The following is a 21,066-nucleotide window of genomic DNA, read 5'->3' on the forward strand; positions in this document are numbered from 1 at the left end:
ACACTGTCCACTAACGAATGACACAAAGTCAGTACAGGAAAAAGTAAAAATGAAATGATCTAATGTCTAGAATACAAAGAGTAAGAAATACTGAAACGCTGTCTGAAGAAATGGAAGGAGGTGTAAACTGGAAGGGAGTAAGTGCAGTGAGGCAGTGAGACAATAAATTGTTCAATCGCAAATTGATGCAGGACACCCAGTAGGCCAGAACAGTCTGTACTGGTCTGATATCAGCACATGTAACATTCCGTGTACAGTATCACCCAGTGGATAGTCCATACCAGATCCCTGAAGTGTATGTGGTACAAGCCAGAGAGTTAAAGTTTTAAAAACAAGTTTTAAACCAGTTTTAAACTTTCTTTTTTTAATTTTTTTTTTAAACCAGTTTTAAAAACAAGTGCTATTCCAAGATCTCATCAAGGCATTAGGATCTTTTCAAATTACTGGTGATCCAGTTCACCTACAGTTGTGACTCCAGATAACACAGTTCCTTTAGGCCTAACTACTCTTGTCACCAGCTAAGGTGAAAAATCCTCCTTTATTTTACATACTTGCAAACGTCCAAATGCGCAGTCCATACAACAAAAGCACCAGCATGTGCACCAAACACAACAGTAACTGTTGTTATCCTGCTTTATGTCCAGGGAGTTTAGTTTTCTCCAGTGGTGCATTCAGGTTTTGCTATAAGATTTTTTACACAGCGCTGCACTTCTTCGTTAGGCTGTTCAGAAAGGTTGTGGTTTTCATGAACTTCCATGATCACTGAACCACTTGCTGCTGTCCAACCAATCGTAAGGAAAGTGAAACCTGCATCCATGCCAAAAGATTTGATTGAAATAGGAAAACACAGCAAGCAATCTACAAAATCCACTGAAATAGTATCCCATGACCCCAAACTAGGTAGCATAGAAAGCTACTTTTAAATCAATACTTAATTCGGCAGAAAAATCAATTTCTCTCCCTCTGCAATCCATAAAATTCATCAGGAAAAAATTACCCATCACATATTAGCAGCCCTTTCACCCTACAGGTTTAGAAATTAATTACAATAGACAATTTCAAGCCCTGTAACAGGTTGGGATGACATGCTATAAGGTATTTTGCAACCTGTGAACTAAAACATGGATTAGACGTGATGTGAACACCTACAGCTTTCTTAATTTCCCTAGTCTCCCTTTGGGAAAGGCAAACACTGCTTTTTTAGCTACAGCTGTCCACAGTCTCAAGCAGTGTCCAGGCGTCATTCCGGGAAAACACTCACCTTTCTGCAGATCCTGTGCACGACACAAACAATCCTCTGTAACAAAGCCTGTTCTGTCCGCATCCAAATAATTTCTCTTAAGGCAGCAATACCTCGTCTTTGTTCTTCTACACGGGTGTTCCCGCCCTGCTGTGAAATAGTTAAAGAGCTTTACTGCACGGCACACACAGAGTCGCAGATTCCTATCGGTAGGCATGTGCCCTTGGGTATGGATGTTCCACATTTGACTGTCTGGGCAATCTCTTCATCTGTGAACTTTCCTTCACACTCTAGATAGCTTGCTGTTAAATATGTTTTTAAACATAATGGCATGCTGTTAAGTATGTTTTTAAATACAATGTGCAGAATAGTATTGATCTAGCCAAGATTCTGCTTCATATTTCATAAACCTTGAAGTGTTTCTTTTTGGAATGTTTGCCCGCGTAACAGACTGAAGGGCTTAGCACACACATGACAGAGCCTGCCTTTTCATTACATCACTGTTTCGCTGCTTTTCCAACCTCCATTCCCTTCCCCCATGTAACTCTACCTTTTTTTTTTTCAGGCTGTTAGACATTTCTTTTCTGAATTTAGATTGTCTATACTTTTTAAAGGCTTCAAAGTCTTTGTGAGGATACAGTCACATCTCATCAAAGAGGTCCAGCCTCTGAGAAGTTGTTTTCTTCCGCCGTATCCTGCAGCTCAGATCTTTACACTTTTTGTATTCACAGTCCCATATTGTCTCTGACAGAAGTTCAATAAAATTGTCTTTCTACCTACAATATCAGGGTTCTCAGTGTTGTTGGAACTGAACGTTATAGACCTACAGTCTATCTGCTGAGAAACCCGCACTCCCAGGTCTGCCTTATTCTACAGTAGGCCGCTGGCAAAAGGTAGCAGCACATTTCTTGTAAATTGATGCTTCACTTCTACTGTTTTCAGCCAATTAATTTATGTCATAATTCCTGAATGTTTCCCTTTTACACAGAGTCAAATAGTGAGATATCAAAAAGGTGGAGCATTACTGCTACTATTGCTCCCCTCAGTATTGCCTCTCTTGCTATAAATCTTTTTAAAGTGGGTTGTTTCACTACTTTTTCTCTTTATTCTTGTGTTATTATTTTAAGTCCTCCCTGGTTTAGACACTTCTTTTCAGTTTCTAGCTTTAACTACACGTCAAAGTTGTCAGTTAGTGTTAAAATGCAGCACCCTGGCTTCCCACAGTATCAAACAGAAGATGCAAAGACTGGTTTAAGGCTTCACTTTATTCTTTTGCTCCCAGCCACATGCAAGTTCCACTACGTACAGCAGAGGTGCACACAATTTGAAAACGAAAAAGGTAAACATATTTACATAGATCGATGATGCAGGAATAGACAGAGCTCATAAATCTGCTGAAAACAAACAAAATTTGATCCCACCTAGTCAAAAACCACCCACCCCGCTTGCTTCCAGGATCCCTCCCATTATATTAATTTTTTTAACGAATGGAAATCTCGTGGCTGTACAGAATGACTGAACTCGGTGACCTAGGAGGTCATTTACAATTCTAATATGCTATTTTTCATTATTTTCATCCTTTGTTTTCTAGACTTGAATATTGTTTAATTTTATTTTAATCTTTCATTACCCTTCTGGTATTCATTGGTATATTTACCACTTATCATAAATTTTTCTTTCAGGTTTTACATTTGGAGACAAGCAGACACGACCAGAGAAAAGGAATGAGTTACAGTGAAGGACTAAGACAGCATCATAGACTGAGAGGGACTTGTGCATCAGGATTCACACTCTGTCGTGACACTGTAAGACTCAGTCTATGAGCTTCTTTCCAATTCTTCAGTCACCTACAGTGGGACTATTTTAGAGAGATTGTTGCAGTTTTACCACCCTCTTGCATTATTGCTGGGGATGGGGGGGGGTGTGGTGTATCTTTCATGTACAGATGAAGTAATTCTCTAGGAAATGTATGTGGATATCACATTCACGTTCTACAGTTGCCACAGGAATACTTACAAGGTAATATGCACATGATGAAATGTCTTTCAGTCCACTGTTCACGGTTTTCTGAGAAAGAGGCTACAACCCATCAAAAATACACTACAGCAACCATATTATCAGTGAGCAAAAGTGAAAGTGAGGGCTCACCTGACTCACAGGTACTCTACTGAAGTTGTAATACTAACTGTGTGATTAAGAAAACAGGTATTTGTCCCCATTCTATTTCAGTATAAATTAGAAGAGTGTCCTATTCATGAAAATGTAAATGCTCTCTGTTTCATTGCTGTAATAGTGGTTTTATTCCTGGCATGTATCAGCATGAGCTCTGATATGTTACTCAGGAAAAATATTAAGAAAAAACCCTCCATTCGGCTCTGCTAGCTATAACGAGTTTGTATTTGTCAAAAGGTTTTATGTTAAATGAAAGTTAATGATAAACAACCTTTCTGAACGGCTGGATACACCATCCATGTGCTGGGTGTGACATCAGTGAGTAACGGTTTGGGAGGTAATCTGTGTGGACGAGAAAACAAATAGATTATTTCACTGTTAACAAGTACTGTTGCACTGAAGAAGAAATGCAAAACCACTTAAAATTATGCTTTACCTGTCATAAAGTAACTTTTCTGTTTTTTAAATGTTTTCTCGTGAACGCTATCAACTATTTAGGCTTAAGGATAAGTTCTTAAGAGTTATTCTTTATGTGATTTTTTTTAAACTTAATTGGAAAAACATTACTGGTTGTTTTGCCTTAAGTAGACCACTGCTAAAAAGCTTAGCTACCATCTAGCTTTTTGCTAATCCTCTGGAAGATATGAGAAAGGCAGCACCCTCAAATGCTGCATACCCATGACAGCTACAGGGAGGAACGTTTGGAAGCCTAGAAGGAATGTACTTTGAAATCAGCCTCTCTCTCTCCTCTTTTTTATTTTGCAGTTCACTTCCCTTCCCTCCTTATTTGTCAGGATAGTGTGTTGGGACTACTCCTTAGCTGTTCCCAAATTCCTGCATCCCAGGTCAGTTTCCTAACAATAATTCATAACATGTACCTCTTCTCTCACACATCCACACACATGTCCTTGTACCCCAATCTCTAACAACACTGGCTCTTGATTGCTCTGCTAATTGCTTCAGAGACCTGTTTGATCTAAATTTTCTTTGGTTTGCACATACATAAAAGGAAACCGAATACGAAGACAATGAATCTCTATACCTTTTCTCCTCATACTTTAAAGATCAGGTATCTTCTACCCTAGAGACAATAACAAAAAAATCATGTCTTGGTGACTAACTTAGAATGTGCATTTGCACAGTTTTTTTCAATTTACTAAATCTAAGCAATAAAAATATAGTAAAGAAGGTTGTCCATTCTTTATATTATGCAGTGAAAGTGCTCCTCATAGCATTAAATGACAGTGTTTTATGCAAACCACACAATCCAAAAGCTTATATACCTGTTATATACCTAACGCAGACAGCCATAATAGTTTGTATGACTAGGAAACACTGTGCCTACTGAATCACAGTCATGAAACTAAAAATGAAATTATATTTCCTCCATCATAATACCAAAGTCAGTATATAATATTCTGAAAGAATAAAGACACAGTAATACCTAGGTTAATATTGGGTACTATATATTATTGCTCAATGCTATCAAAAAGCTGCATCTTCAGACTCTTTATTGAAACATATTACATTACTTAAATTGTCATGACAAAGACAAAAGTGTTCAATTTCAGATTTTCCTAGCACCTCAATTTTATGAAATTGCAGATTTCTGCTAATAGAAGTATAAATTATTTGCTGATTAAATTCCAATAAAGGAGTTGTTCAATCCCGATTTTTTTAAAAACACGTTTAGAAGAAGTGTAAGTCCTAACACGTTTAGAAGTGTAAGTCCTAAGCACTGACAGGAGCATTACCCTTTGTTCTCATTCACATCTTGGACTAGAAGATGGGGATTTGACTTTTGTTTATCCAACTATTTCATCACAAACCACTGAATAAATAATGTTCAGCACAACTAATGCCTGCATATAATGCTAAACTCTGCATGCTTCAATATAGGTGTATTTAAGATGAACTGTTGTGAAATTGCAAGTGTATCTCATTTGCTGCTCAATTTTCACAAATTTTGGTTTTCAAACCATCATTGTTAACCGGTAATTTGTGTGAACTATTTAAAGTCAACTCTCCATTACTCATAGGTGGATTATCCAGAGACAGATGCAGAAATGCTCAGCAGGCTCACATAAAGACGGTAGCAGCAAAGGTCATTGGACTCTTGAGCTTGCTTCAGATTGTAGACACCCTACACCTGTGTGCACACCCGCCCCTAATCACTACTGATGGATGGATGGATGGAACGAGGTATTTTCACAAATCTAGCTTCTAGAACTCACTTTCATGAAGTCACAGCTGAGACTGGGAACTCTTATGTTAGATTTTCTATCCACACGATGAGCCATGAGCTACCAGGGCTCTGGTCTGAAGCACCGTCCCCCAGGTGGCCCTGAATTCAGTGTCAGTTTTGGCGTTAAGCAACAGGTGTCACCTGTGGATGGAGAACAAACAGAGGAGTTTTGTGGAATTCAGACTAAAAGCTGAGTCCTAGCAGGACTCACTAGGGTTTATTAGCTTAGGTTATTTTACTATTTCCAATTTATATTCATTGCTGAGATCCACTGCATCTGAAGCTGTTTCGAAAACACGGCATTCTCCCACGCGCCTTCCCCGCACCCCGGCCTCACCCACGCACCCAGCCCCAAGATGTCGCCCCACACAGCCTCCCACCGCCGCCAGCCCCTCGCACCCTGCCCTGCGCCCGCCGGGGGCCGCTCCGGAGGCTGCTCCCGTCCCCTCTCCGCCCCTCCGCAGCGGTGGGCGCCGCAGGGCCGCGCCGAGCTTCCGCCCGCGGAGCGGGGCAGGGCGGAGACAGCGGCCGGCGGGAGGGCGCGCTAAGATGGCGGCTGCCCTGGCTGCGCAGGCGGGGGCTGTGCTGCGGGACCTGGCGCTGAGATCCGCCCGCCTGCGGGGCGGCTTCCCGGTGAGTGAGCCCGGCCCCGGCCGCCGTGTCCTGCCGGCTCTGCCCGCGGCCCAGGCGCTCAGGGGAGCCGCTCCTCAGGAGCTGCTCCCCGTCCTCTCGCCCGCCGCCTCCCGCCCGCTGGAGCCGCCTCTCCCCCGCGGCCGGCGGGGCGCCCCGCTCGCAGCCTCCCGCTGTACGCGCCCGGCGCTCGCAGCGTGAGGGAGACCGTTCGCTTTCGGGCTGCTGCGCGGGTTGTGGCGCCTGGAGCCGCGCGGTGCCTTTGGCGGTAGGAACGAGCGGAGCAAGCGGCCTCGCTCCATCGCGCCCGGCGTTTTGCGGCGCCGGGGCGAAGGGCGGGTAGCGGCGCCGCGGTCCGGGTCAGGGCTGAACCGACCGGAACGTGACCTGAAGCACAAGCTCTGAAAACCTCCCAGCCCCTAAAACTGACAGTTCTTCTAATGATTTTAATAGCAGAAACAGGCAACACCTTGCATGCAGTGGTATCGATCACCTAAACACGTGTCGAGTGGCAGCACCGAGTTGGCTTTGCGCTGGTGGCCGAGGTCAGGCTGGAGCGAGGATGCTCAGTTGCGCTCACCTGGAAAGGCCGGTGGTTGCTCCGGCTTCCCAGTGGTCTTGAACTTCGGAAGCGTGATGGGAGAGTAAATGGGCCTCCTTGGAGGGCTCATGTTCAGGAGCTCTCTTGAGGAGCAGCGGGAGTTCTTTATTCACCTCCACAGCAGAAATGCTGAAGGTAAAATGAGATGCATACATTTGGACAGCTCTGGTGCCTTTGGCAACCAGCCTCTTTATTTTGTCTTTTTATCACATCAGCAGCTGCATGGGAATCTACTTTGGTCCGCGCTTCTGAGCATAAGTATTTTCTCAGAAGCAAAAGCCTCCAGAGCAAACAAAGCTCGTTTCTGGCTGCTTCTGCTTGGCAGGTGCCGCTGCTGGGGTACGGCTGCGTGGGACGGCTGTGGGATAGAGCGTGGTGTTGGTGCTGAACGGAACCTGCATTGTGCATCTGCTTTTGTGTGGTTCATCACGAGGGATGTGAGCTAGCTCAGTTTTAAATCTGAGATCTTTTGTGCCCAACTTTCCTTTTTTAATGGTGGGAATAGTATTTGGCAATTCAGTGCATTTGATGGGTTGGTTTAGTGTATGTCCATTTTGTATATACACACAGGGAGAGTGTTTATGTCTGTGAATATATACATAAATGTGTGTGTACGTATATTTATCCTTGTACATACATACGTATTTAAATATTTTTGTGTCGATGAGCAATCCTGTCAGTCCCAGCAGCGTTTGGTGTGCACGCCTTGTGTGGTTGAACATGTGTTCCTGCCATCATGACTTACTTGACGCTACAATAAGAAACTCAGAGGTAACCTCCCCGTTTTTGTGCGCATCCCTGCTGTTTCTGTAGGGCTCTGAGATGGAGGGCTTTTGTAGGGCTTCAGTATGGAGTGCTGCCTGGACAGTCATCTCGGAGTGAAGTGTAGACGGTGCTTTGGTTGAGCTCGGTTTCAAGCCCTGTCTTTATCTGGCGCGGCAGCGGAGATTTGAGGTAGAGGTGGAAAGTAGGAGTGTGTGCTCTGTTCTGTCATCTCGCAAGGCATGAGGTGATCCTGTAACTTGGGATTCTTAAGAGTGTTCTTGGGATATTAAGGTGGCCAACTTTTTAAAAAACATTTAAAATTATTTTCTGTGTGTTACTTATGAAACAGAGACATTAAACTCGTATTATAAATCATATTTTATTACTCGGTTTCTGAACTCTGACAGATATGGAGAGCATCAGGCAAGATCTGTGCTTTCCAAGTAGCCTATTTTCAAGAACCACATCAATACTGGATAACAACAAATCAAGTTCGTAATTTCATAGTAAAACACTTTCCTGTGGAAAGGTTGTCATTTTTGCAATGTTACGTTATAGAATTCCTGTCAAAACAATCTCCTAACCTTTCACTGTCTCAGGCTTCAAACTACAAATAAATTCATCAGCCAGCCTGGATTCTGTGCTACAAGGATACAGCATCTGAGAATGAGAGTCCTTCCATTGAAAGAGTTTTTCTTATTTGTATCATTCCCTACTTAGCTCAGGCCAGAAGTTACACCCTTTTCTTTGTTTACCATAAACTGGCAAAACCTGACCTCTTCTCAAAGCCTGTCCCATTTTTCTTCTCACAGATAAGGGTCTTCCACGTGGTAAGGATCTAATCAAGAAATAGCAGACTTAAACTTTGTTGTTCTGTTAAGCCTGTGTGAATAGATACTTGGTGAGATTTAAAGTCTTTCTTCATAACCTTCATGGCTTACTGTTGGAGTGGTGTTTGTAAGCTTTGTATTCGTTGCAAAATTTCCTCTTATTTTGAAACTATCAGTGTTGTTCATAGCTGTGTCGAAAGAAGCTTTTTGAGAAGTTTGGTTGTATACTGGTGTTACAGTCTACACACAAACATTTTTCTGTGTAGGATCATTTTAAGGGTGGAATAAATGATACTTGATCCTATCACATGAAAATGTTTTATCATTCTTCTGCTTTTCCTTTGGCTCTTTACCTTTTTATAACTGTTGAACATTTTTTACTCTTTTTACTTTTTATATTCTTGATAGTTTCAGATAGATTCAGTTCCTTGTGCTTTTAGAGTTTAAATCTGACAGAGTGTTTCAAGAAGATAAAAGATAGATTTCAGTTGTCTGCAGTGCATGTGGACAAGGGTATTTAGACCTGCTCTTACAGGAGCAATATTTGTAAAGAGCTGTGACAAACGCTCCAGGGACCACTCTGCAGCAGAATTCAATCTTGTTGGCTAGCAACAAATAGGCTCCATTGAAGGCTGTTTATTTGAATGGGAGTTGGATTGGGCCCTTTGGGAGAATGCTGTGTTTTCGGAATAGCTTCAGATGCAGTGGATTTCGGCAATGAATATAAATAAGGAACAATTAAATCAGAATAATAATAAAAAAAAATGCTTAAGGTAACTCTCCAGTTTCCCAGTACAGGGAGCAGATTGGCTGGTGCGATACAACCCTGTCCTGGGGCTTCCAAACGGTCCTCGGTCCTGCCGTGATGTTTCCAAATTTCACGCGTGTTGAAAATATTTTTTTAAAAAATAGGGAAGGAAAAAAGATGGAATTAAACAGTATACCTGTTAGAAAATCTGCTGAGTGCTCTATATGTTAAAAGTAGGGAACTGCACAAGGTTGCTCGCTACGGATGCCTTCAGTTCCTAGAATTAAATACCTGTAAAGCCTCATTAATGCTGAACAGAGAAAGTGCATTGTTAAGAAGCTATCAGCTGTGAGCTTAATGATCTTCCATGCAACAGAAAACGTTACTGAAAATAACTTTCAATTCATGACTTCAGAAGCTACTTCAATGCCAAATTCTGACTTTTTTTTAATTTTTTTTGGTTTTATGTTAAGTTCTTGAAAGTTTCTTGAAGGTTCGCACTGTTTCCCTATTTGGCTTTTCCTGCTTACTAGTTTTGCTATAATTTTTAAGGTTTTAAAAACTGTAACCGGGAGGCAGGAAGTACATGAGCCTACAGACTTTCACAAACATTTTTTTTCTGTAGATACCTAAACCAAATGACTGCAAAGCCCCCTTCAAACTCCAGACAAAACTGAAATGCCAAAGTGGAGCAGATGTTTGCCCCACTCTTCCCTGGTAGTTCCATTGAACACATGGTTATCAAAATCTTTTTAGAAAGGAAATGAACACATAAATATAACATTAGGCTGTGGGGTTTTTTTAGTTGTTTTTTTTTTTTTTAATTATTTTTCATGTTGTTTTATACTGGTGGGACTTCTGTCTTAGGAGCAATCTGTCTCTGGCATAGACATTTGCAGCTTTTTCTTGAAGTGAAAAGCTTCACTTTGCTACTGTTATTTATCTTTCTCTGTACCTCGTTTAGGTGTAATCAGGGGATAGGGCTAATTAGATAAGAAGAGGCAGCCTTCATGAATATGACATTAGGTTGAGAATTAGCTGAGACACCTGTGGTCTTAAACCTGTCTGTGGGTAAGTAAACCCTTCCTCTTGGCTCTCCAACTGAACTCCCAACCAGTTTACCGAGAGACTCCTTGCCTTGCTTGGGTATGTTTAGGATTCATTGAAATTTTTGCTATAAAAGCAAGTGTTTTTTCATTGATCTGCCTCCTGAGGTACCAGGTGAAGTGTCAGTAGACAAACTCTGTGTTTTCTTTACAGGTATCTGAGAGAGTGTTTGTTTCCTTCTGTTTTTCTCTGGAATATTGTCAGTGTGTGGCATTTTTCCAGTTATTTTATTTTTTTCTAAAACTTTCATTTGGTCTTTCTGGGTAATGTCTGCCAACAAAGATACTATGAAGAATGTGTGAAGCTGAGATTCTTTTAGGAATACAGAAAAGTGAGATGAACGTTTAGTAAGACTTGGAGTTTGTTTCTTAGAAGTAGATAATTTCTCTGCTGTATTTTCCCCTCTCTTTTTTGGAAGGTTAATTTTCAGCGAAAATTGAAAATGTGTTCATTTAGTGCTTAGAGATATGATTTTCCCCATTTTGGGGACTCACAGGTACAGTTCCAGAATTACTTAGTGCTGACTGATAAATTATTTTTCTGTCATTGCTCTTGACCACACCTGTAGCAAGTAGTTCGGCTTATTCTTGCCTCAGCCAGTCCAATCGTTCTGTGCATGTCTGAGACTATAATCTGCAGCTTTGAGCATGTACTCTAAGGATTTTCTCCAGAAAATTTCCTCCTTTAACACGCTCTGCTGAGAAAGCCCATTTCCAGCCTTCTGCGAATCAGCTGTGTACTCCATAGCGTTTTCATAAAACACGGGGCACAGAATGTGTTATCTGTGCCACTGATGATGACAGTAACTTTGGAACTGGTAATTAAACATAGATCCATTATTAATAGCTGGTTATGGATCTTATTTTAACTAGGTAACACAGCAGGAGTAGGCATGAAACTAAGAGAAATTAAGATTGACTGTTGTGAAAAATTCCTTAATAGTGGAGGTGTGCTGTGCTGTTGAAGTCTCTGTTGTGTGAATGGTAGTTAAAGCAGATTCTAAACTGTAAGCTGAAGCCCTCCTTTCATATGGCAATTGAAATAAGAAAATAAGAACCCAAGAGTGGTGAGTTTTTTGTGGTGTGTGTTTTTTTTTTTTGTGATGTTATGCTGATGGCGATGATCTTGTATAATTGGTGGCTAAATATTGACTGTGAAGGAATTGAAAAACAGCAAGTATTTACACTTATTTATTGGAACACTTTCTACAATCATCAGTTAAAATTTTATACTGATAGCACAAAATATATTCAGTAAATAAAAGTTTTTGAGTTTCACTTGTTTTGTTTGTTTAAAAGGTGCTGGTTTGTGTAGCAGATTTACCCGTGAGCTTTTTTTCTTCCTGGTCTCTGGTCTCTTTCTGCTTGCTCATAAGTTTCCTAAACTATGAGAATGTATCCCAAACCTGAATTACCTTTTGTTTTATTTCTGTGATGAGCCCATGGTGTATAAGCTTAGAATCCAAACTCATAAAGCTCTGGGCGCTGTGCCTGTTGGGCATGAAATACAGGTTGGGCTGTTTCACTCAAAGACTCTTTCGTTGAAGAAAATCACCTTTCAAATATTTTGTGAGTGACACATTATTATTCATATGAATTTATTTACCTTGCACATTGGTAGTACTTGGTGGCAGATCAATTTCGGTCCACCATGTTTGTCTTTAATTTGTGCAGTAGTGCTTTATTGATTGGCCCTAGAGAGCAAAGTAGATTAAATTGGCCTCTATCATTTGTATCTTTGTATAATTAATGATTTGGATTTTAATTTTCTGCTTTTCCTAATAAAAAGGTATAGATTCTTCATGTTTACAAGTGAAGGACCAAAGGTTCTATGCACGTCCTTATCAGCTAAATTAGTTTGTACAAAAGGTGTTATAAATGTTGAAACTTTGCAGTGTGCTTTCTGCATCTGTAGAGTGAAGATGCGACTCTTTATACAGAGCATCTAGGTGTTTTAAGTTAATAAATTTGATGGCTTGTCTTAAGGAAGGTGGAGCAGGCAAAATACTGACCTTCAGGATTCAGTGAGCAGTAATTCAGTTTGTAACAAAAAGGTTATTTTATTTTTTTTTTTTAATAATTAAACTGTAAATGGAAGAGTTTTATTTGTCTGAAAATTGATAGATATTTTGAGAGTTTAGGTAGCAGCAACTTTAAACACCCATTTGTACAGTGTGCTTTTAGAATAATTCTGGAGCAATAAGCAAGCTCAGGGGAACAATAACTGGGAAAGATGAAAATTGTCAAGGTATTACAGGAGTAGATAGACTCTGAGGAGTATCAGCAATGAGCAATAGTCTAAATTTTTAGTCTCTACTTTTACTGTAGTTACTTCAGCTTTGGCGTCTAACTCTTGTCCACCCAAATCCTTCGTGAGATGCAAAAGTTTTGTAGGAATTGTCAGGAATGGAGAACTAAGGCAGATTTTTGATTGTTTGGTAGGTTTGTCTGCCTATCCAAGACTTTTGACTAAAGTATGAACCTGCAAATTAAACAGTCACAAATTACTAGTGGAACACTTCATCATTCTTTTGAGATCTTCCTCTGAGGAATCCGTGGACAAAACAACAGTTAAATTTGAAATCTGCTGATTTAGTGGCAGCCAAGAAAGTTTCTCCCTTGGGAGTGCAGGGGGGAAAGGTGGTCATACACAATATTGGTATAAAAGTGTCTGAGAAATTCTAGTTATGGGAAAAATTTTGTGTGCAAATTATAGGTAACAATGATAGGTGAAGGTAAAAGATACAGATAGATATTTATAAAAATCGTAGATGAAAGGGCTATTGAAAACAACAGAAAACTTTTTATTGTCGACAGATCAGTTGCTTAACTTTTTAAGGTCTGAAGATGGCATGAGAAATTTATTTTCCCTTACATTTGCTAGCTTCTTCAACTCTGCCACTCCAAACACATTGGAGACAGTGACTTTATTTAATTGAATTCTTTCATGCAGAGTTTCAGTCTGGATTTGTTTTTCAGTTAAATGACTGAAATTAAAATAGTCTTAAGTAATGCCATAAATTTTGGGAATTGAGGAACTGATTTTTAGAGCTTGCTTTAAACATGATGTGAAATATGATGTGAGAGAGCAGCTGGAATGGGTGGAGCTCCATCTAGGGAGAGTTGATGACCCAGCTGTCGGCCTGTGGGTCAGGATTAGGGGACAGACCAACATTGCTGACGATGCTGTTGTACGTGTCTGCTATAGACAGCTCAATCAGCAAGAATCAGGTGAAGCTTCAGACAACTGGAGGAAGCCTTGTGTTAGCAGGCCCTGGGCCTCGTGGGAGACTTCATTCACTCCAGTAGCTGCTGGAGTGACAGTGCAGCAGGACGCAATTAATCAGGTAATCCAGGAGGTTTCTGGAGAGCGTTGATAGCAGCTTCCTGATGGAGATGACTGAAGAGCCAACGACGGGAGACACTACTGGACCTCATGCATACAAACAAGGAGGAACTGGTTGGGGATGTGAAGATCAGGGCAGCCTGGATTTATGAAGGAGGATTGCTTGGCCAACTTGATAGCCTTCTCTGGTGAGATGGCTGGTTTTGTCAGTCTTTGAGGGAAGAGCAATGGATGTTATTTCTTTTGGTGGATACAGCATGGGCTGTAATAAGGTGCTGGGAATATTCCCAATTTCCTTAATCAGTGAAGTAATGCCATCATCCTGTGGGCTTGGAAGATCTGTTCCATTGGATTAAAACCCTTTTCCTTCCTCTCCCTCCGTGTAGTCAGACCATGTGTTTTAGTAAGTTTATCAGTGCCAGTCAGAGCTATGCATACTCTGGCTGGAGTTCGTTTAAGGCTACAGTTAGTTTACCTGTGAGCTTTGTCGTGACTATTATACATTTGGGTTTTAGGAGCTGCATAGATCTTTTTATGTCAAGCATCCACCAAGGGTAGAAAAACTCTAGTGCATAACCTGTCTATCTGGGATTTTTCCCATGTCCTCTCAGTTATTACTTCTCTGTGTAGTGCTAATGGAGAGCTTATTTTGGTCAGTCCATTTTCAAAATCTTCTAGCTGCTCGATAGTCTATCCAAGGTGAGAAAAATGTGGCAGATAAAGGTGTCAGTCTGTCAGACGGGGAAGCGAGGAGTTTCGAGTTCTCTGCAGACTTGCAGCCTGCGGATTTTGGATTGTAATGCCTGGTCACTTTTCAGTATTTTCTTCCACTGATGCAGAGATGTCTCATCCCATGCCACATTGGTGGCACCTGTTAAGAGTGAAATAAAAAGAGGTTTTGAGTGAGAAACAAAATACGTGTTTTTAAGTCCCTGACCACAGTAATACGTCTTATTCCTTTGAAGCTCTAGTAATGGATATTCTGAAAAAAACATTCATCATAGGCAGTTTGTCTAAGGGCTCTTTTAGACCATCCCTATAGCAGTGGGAGATTTGAGGTGGAGATGGGAAGTCCCACTTGGTGTTTGTCACAGAGGAGCCCAGGGCTGGGAGGAGCACTTGGGAGTTTCTGACTCTGCAGAGTTGGCACTTCCTTCCTCATCCCCCTCGTGTGGGAGGTTGGCTGGGGGGTTTCTGGCTGGTTACAGATTGGATTTCTGCCGGTGACCGAACGCTTTGTTCATGACTTTGCGTTTCGGGTCAGCATTGGCTTTGCTGGTGAGCTCAGTGGTGTAGCGCCCGATTGGTGTTATCAGGGGGTGGGTAGGCAGTGGTTTTAAAGAGCTGCTCAGCCAACGTGCTGCTGCTGAGGGATTGCTCTCCCCTACTCTCTTTGCTCACCCATTAGCTTTTACTGTCCACCCAGCTTCCAGTGTCTGCCAGTCTCAGTCATTTGGAATGGCTGAGCACAGGTGGGAACACGCCTTTGTTTCCAGGAAGCAAGAAATCAGATTGCTTTGTTTTAGGGATGACTTGAAACAGACTTTCATTTGCCTGGAGTGGAGCCAGAAATACAGAAGTTCACTCCGAGGTCACAGTCTTTGATGATGAAGAAACGATGTTGCTCTAGTGTCCTAGGCTTGCTTTGGGATTTGAGAATGGCAGCAGGGTGAATTTCTGGCGTGAATAATGGAGAAATATTAATAAAGAAATGACCTGCAAAGGAAGGAAAAGCGTTCGTAACTTCTGGCTTCCCATCAAAAGCATACTTTCATCGTTGTTCTGTGGCAGCTTCTGGTTTCACCCCAACTCTGCCCAAGCAGCCGGAAGGCTGCCTTCCTCTTGTGTGTTTGTTTGTTTGAGTTTGCTTCATGTCAGTCTAAGCCAAATGGTCTAATTAAAACCAAGATTTATTAACAGTAAAAGTTATGAAGCGTTCAGATTTAAACAAAAATTGTGTCATTTTTTTTGGTGCTTCCAGGCTAGAAGCTGTTCCAGTCCATTCTGGACTAGTTTGGTAAACCAGCCATGACTTAGGTATGCAGTAGGACTGTTTCTGTAGATACTTTTCTATATTTCTTTATGCTACTGCTGTGGGCATTTGCATCTTTATTGCTTGGGAGTGCTGTGCTGCTTAGTGCCTAAAGTCATAATCTTCTGTGATGACATAATTAGGTAGCATGGAAATTATCATGATTTGACTTAAAGTATTAAAGAGCTGGAACAAAAAACTGATTATGTTTCATATTTGCTTCTCTGTGATCAAAAATGGAACTCAAACTGTCTAAATAGGCATTTTATTGTTGCTTTTCTTAAAACGTCAGTGACTCTTAACACTTGAAAAAGTATTCTTCCAGGGTATGATAGGCGTGGAACACTTCTTTGATAGATGTGATTACTTGAGTCAGGAATTCAGAGATGTTTCTGATCAAGCCATTGACATGCTTTGAATTTCCTAATGATTCAGGAAGCTTAATTAGGATGAAGTGTACAAAAAATTAATAGTGGGGATACTCTGAAAAGCATACTCTTTATATCTCGTGGTTTGTGGTAAAATAGTTTTAGAATTATTTTTCCTGGTTATTTAATATTTAAATCATTTCTTCATAGTTGCATAAAAGTATAATTTTAATCTTGTAAAAAATAATAAACACTTAATATTTTTGTTCTTATCTTATAAAGTTTCCCCTCAAGATATTTAAAATAAAAGAATATTTCAGATTTATGTGGAGGAGATAGCTCATTTCACTTTTTGAATGCGAGGCATATCACCAACAATCTTCTTTCATTTGCAAAGGCAGGGAAAGTATTATGGTATTTTCTGCAACTGATTACGCAGTTGTGTATGGTAGCAAGTTTATTTTCATTAGATACTTCAAAGCCCTTACTTTTTAGGTCAGGAAAGTATTTTTTTCCTAAAGCTTTGAAGTTTTAAATAAGCAAAATGAACATAATTTGACTAAAATTAATTACTAATGCAAAGCAGTGCTACTGGTGGCTAGCACATTGACAAAAGCAGAAATTTCATCTATGAATTCATATTCTTGTTTCCTTTAGCCAAGCAAAGGCTCTGAAAATCGATTCCAGAAGCATAAAGCTTCTGTAGGCGTGCTTGTTTCTTGGGCACCTGTGGCTGTACAATAAGTATTTTTGGTACTGTTTTATTCTGCTGAAGTTTGGATAAAGAATGCAAGAAAAAAAATGTTTTGCAAATGTTTTCTGAAGTAAGCAAGGAGGGCCTGTTCCCTACCAGCACAAAATTGTTCGCCCCTTTCAGTGGGCTAGCAGCTTTGTGTTTGGGCAGGCTGCTTTGGTTTGCTGAAATCCTGTTTGGTACGTCACCTTAGGCGTGGTGTTCAAACCAGAAGGTTTTCACAGAATCTCCCAGAATAAGGAGACTGCTGTTTCAGCTGGATTTTCCAGAGTTGCTAATGATTCACTACTGAGGTGAACTTTGGTGGGATTTGAGCGCTCAGCTCTGCTCAGTCAGCCTTTAAATGCTAAGCAGAATGCATCAGAGAGCTTGCCAGTGTCAAACATGTGCTGTCACTTAATTTGCAGCAATTTCTATTTTGGTGTTTGCATGTAAATAGAGGGCTCAATATTCCCCTGGGTGGAGGTGCAGGATGCAGGTTGTTAGGGATTTGGCTATGTGCTGCTTAATTTGGACGTCAGTCTGTAGCAGCCTGACTGAAACAACTGCTGAACAATAGGCTGGCAAGGTATGGGAAATGGAGTAGAGAGGTCAGGGTCTTACTGTCCAGGAGGACATTCTTCCCACCATCTCCTCTTCTACTTTTGAGGACTGCAGTCCTACCACAAAACTGTAACCACAGACACCCAGAAAGATATCCACGTGGTAGCTGCTAGGATATGCCTTGTGGTGCACAAGCATGTGGACTCAGGTTCTGGTTTTCCAAGATAAGGAGAATAAGGGTGACAGAAGGAGCTCAAGTCTGACCCTGTGCTTGTTCCTGGTAGTTTACAATGGAGCTTAGTGGGTGGGAGAGTGTATTTACAGAATAGCTGTCAAAATCCCTGTGTGTAAGCAAGCTGTAAATAAGTCTATAAAGTATAATCATTACTGGAGTCTTTAAATCTACAATGAGTGAAGGACTTGCTTCAAGTTCATTCTTGTCTCTGCTTCCTTGCGTGAGAAGTAAACAGAAGGGTAAATCAGAAAGGTGAGTTTATAAATGTGATTTAAAGGCACACTGGAATGGAATTGTGTAGTTTCCTTTTTTTTTTCTCTCTTGAGCTAATGACCCAAATGAGTTCTGCAGTGCAAGAACATGACGCCACGCTGCATCATTTCCAGAAGAGTGCAGAGGTTAAGCTTGGGATCAATCAGTTTGCAATCAGACTGATTATAAAAGGTCAAGGAGGAGTACAAGATAAAATCAAAAGAACATAATAGGTCAGAAAGGTATAGAGGGAGACGTTCAGGAACCCTTGAAGTAAAAAGGTTTCTTGCAGTAGACAGCTAGCAGGAACATTCAGGAGAACTGCTAATGGAAGCGTTATGGTTTTGTTAAAATAACAGTTCAAGATTTTCAGCCCCACTTCCACTCTGAGTACATTTACTAAGAGACTGGCAAAGCTTAAATAATCCTTACCGTTTTATCTGCAAAACTGTGAAATGTCCGAGACATAACGGAGATGCTTCTAAAAGTTTATATTTTTCATGTGCATATTGCTATGACATAGGTGAAAGGGAAGGGTTCCAAAATACTGTTCCATTTTTTTTAATTCAATCTATATGGCTTTGTAAATCTAAGTTTCAGAATTGTGAATAATATGTGAATGAGTTTGGTGCTGTCTCGAGGAGTTCTCTTCTGTTTCTGTGGCATTCATTCGTTAGAGTGCAGCGAAATTATACTGTCTCATGTTGGAGCTGCTGTGGAAAGATTTAGAAGGTGAGTTTTAATGAAAGAGATAAATAAAGCAAAAAAAGCCACAACAGCATCCAGCCACTCCAGAACTGATGGACATACTCCATTCCCAGCCGAGGCATTCCACCATTGAGAGAGGAAAGAAAATGCTGAAACAAAAATAAAGAGGGATGTTGAAGTATCATTATGTATTTCCAAACAGAATATTGATTAGTATGTCATTACAGTTAAATATATATTTTTAGTGGCAGGTAGTGTTGGTTTAGAAGTGGAAGAGGTAAATACTCATGAGTATTTTATGTATTTATTAATGAATTAATTTTGAGGTAGTGAGTAATGAATGAAATGTTCAGTCCCTCCCAGTCCTGATGACATTTGAGTTTTAATCTTAAAAAGCTCAAATAGAGCCACATATTTTCAGATTCAATTACTTTGCAAAGTTGGCATTTCAGCTGGTGAGTATGTTTTGGGAAAGTTTACCCACTTCATTGAGGAAGTCAGGGGAGAGTGATGGAGTTCGATCCATTACTTTGCTTTGGGGTCAAATCCAGTAGGCTTATTCCTTTAGTTGAATTGTTCCCTCTCCCAGGTTAATTTTGACATTCAGGGATGGCTGTTCTGGTTGAGGCTGAAACTGTTCTTTTTCTAAATGGTTGCTGCAGGATCTTGCTGCTTTGAACTGTCCTGTATGGCACATAAATGTCAGACCTCCTCCCTCTGGCTGAAAGTGCACCCTGCTGCAGTCTCTTGTGTCTGTCTCTTGTATTTTCTCTTTAAAAAGCAGAAGTATGACTTATGTGGCCATATCATTTAGAGAGTATTTTACAGATGTTTATTTGATATCAATTGGTGTTTATTTCTAAGATATTATTGAAATGAAACTCCTTTGTCAAGACCTGAATTTTGAACGAGAAAGTAATATTCTCATTTAAATTGTGTATAAATAAATGGTTACAAATCGACAGATATTGCTTATAGTGATTCTTTTCTTGAATGAAAAAACAATTTCTATTTCCTTCTTAATTTAGGAAGTTAAAATTTTTAAGTGATAAAAAGAGAAACTAGACGCAGCCTCAACACAAGCAAAGAGAAATTAGGAGTTGAAGGATTAATAGCTGCTTTTTGTTTCCAAGGCCATGTTGCACAGCACTAAATCTGCAGATGGATAGTCTTTTACAACTCTATTGCTGTAGATAGGTTAGAATTTATTAGTGACAACAAGATGCAATAGGTGGCTGGGTGGAAAATGCTATGTGCCACGTTCTTCAGCATCTCTTATCTTAGTCCTTCAGCCTCTGCCCTGGTGAGCTCCAGATGGTGTATCATCTCCTGGTGATACAGCTGGTGTATCGTCTCATACCCAGTTTCTCAGACCCTCTCTACCTGTTAGAGCAGGTGTGTGTTAGCACATGCCTGATTCAGCATGTGCCTCTGCAAGGATTTATAAAGCACTGGCACTTGTATGCCAGCTGGGCACATCTTCTCATCTGTGTTCAGGAGGGTCAGGATTCTGGGCTGTAAGTTCCCGTGCACGTAGGTGTGAAGTTTTCTGCTGCAGCAGTAGGTTTTTAGTTCTATACAGTTCTGAAAACTTGTGCCTTTTTCAGAGAGCTCATCCTGAGGAGTCACTGACTACCAGGCTTTTATTATTCCTTTAAATAGTGTACAATATGTTTTGGTTTAATTTGTTTTGAAATAATTTAGCCATACTTTATAATGCCTTATGGAACCCATCAATACTGCCTGTATATCTGTCTAATAAGAGTTCAGTAAATTAGCATAATCATTAAACAAACAAACTCTCATTCTGTTAGTAATTGGTGACTGCCTGTTTCTCGACACACAAGTGGTGTCAACTGGCATTTATTAGTTTTTAGCACTCTTTGTTGTCCACAGGTAGGTAATGTGTAGTTTATAGCCTTACTTTATTATGATGCATTAGATTAATCACTGCTGCCTGCCGATGGAAGAGAAGGTAGTGTCTCTAAACTGAAGAGGATGGGATGACTAAATATACTGTCTTTAGCTTTTCAGTTGAAATAGCTTCCTTTTCTAAAATTGGCATATTACTGGTTCGAGAAGGCTCTTTCCTTTATTTCTTTGATGTTTGTCACCATCTTGATGTTTCCTGCTGTGATGCACTCTGATTCCTGCCTTCCTATCTCTGTTTTGCAGTGGCTCCTATTAAAAGAACCTTGCAACATGACAAGAGAAATTGGCTTTTCCTTGAACTGTGGGAAAGTCTTCAGGGGAGGATTTAACTAAGCGCTTGTTTTGATTGCATGAGCTAGAATTAAAATGGTGACACAAACATCTAATGTAGTAAGAAAAAAAGTAAAATCCTTTGACTATTTTAAACTGTAGACTTCTGAACTATATCTTTTCTGGAGTGTTATTGTCTCTACAGTGAACTCCAGTGGATTTGAATAATTGCTTCAGGAGGAGATGTGCAGTTGAGTCGTTCGCATGTAGTTCCCTGTTGTCTTCCTCA

At 40.5% G+C, this 21,066-nt stretch overlaps 1 protein-coding gene across 1 annotated transcript in view; it reads left to right on the plus strand.

The window, feature by feature from the left end:
* The first annotated feature begins 6,191 nt into the window (after positions 1 to 6,191).
* SUCLG2 (succinate-CoA ligase GDP-forming subunit beta) overlaps positions 6,192 to 21,066 on the plus strand; it is a 131,289-nt gene continuing 116,414 nt past the window's right edge. The window contains exon 1 of the mRNA XM_086619001.1: positions 6,192 to 6,290. Within this exon, the coding sequence (XP_086475127.1) occupies positions 6,207 to 6,290 (84 nt within the window). The 5' untranslated portion in view covers positions 6,192 to 6,206. The remainder of the gene's footprint in view (positions 6,291 to 21,066) is intronic.

Source organism: Tauraco erythrolophus, chromosome 12, assembly GCF_009769465.1.
Source record: "Tauraco erythrolophus isolate bTauEry1 chromosome 12, bTauEry1.pri, whole genome shotgun sequence".
NCBI classification, from domain to species: domain Eukaryota; kingdom Metazoa; phylum Chordata; class Aves; order Musophagiformes; family Musophagidae; genus Tauraco; species Tauraco erythrolophus.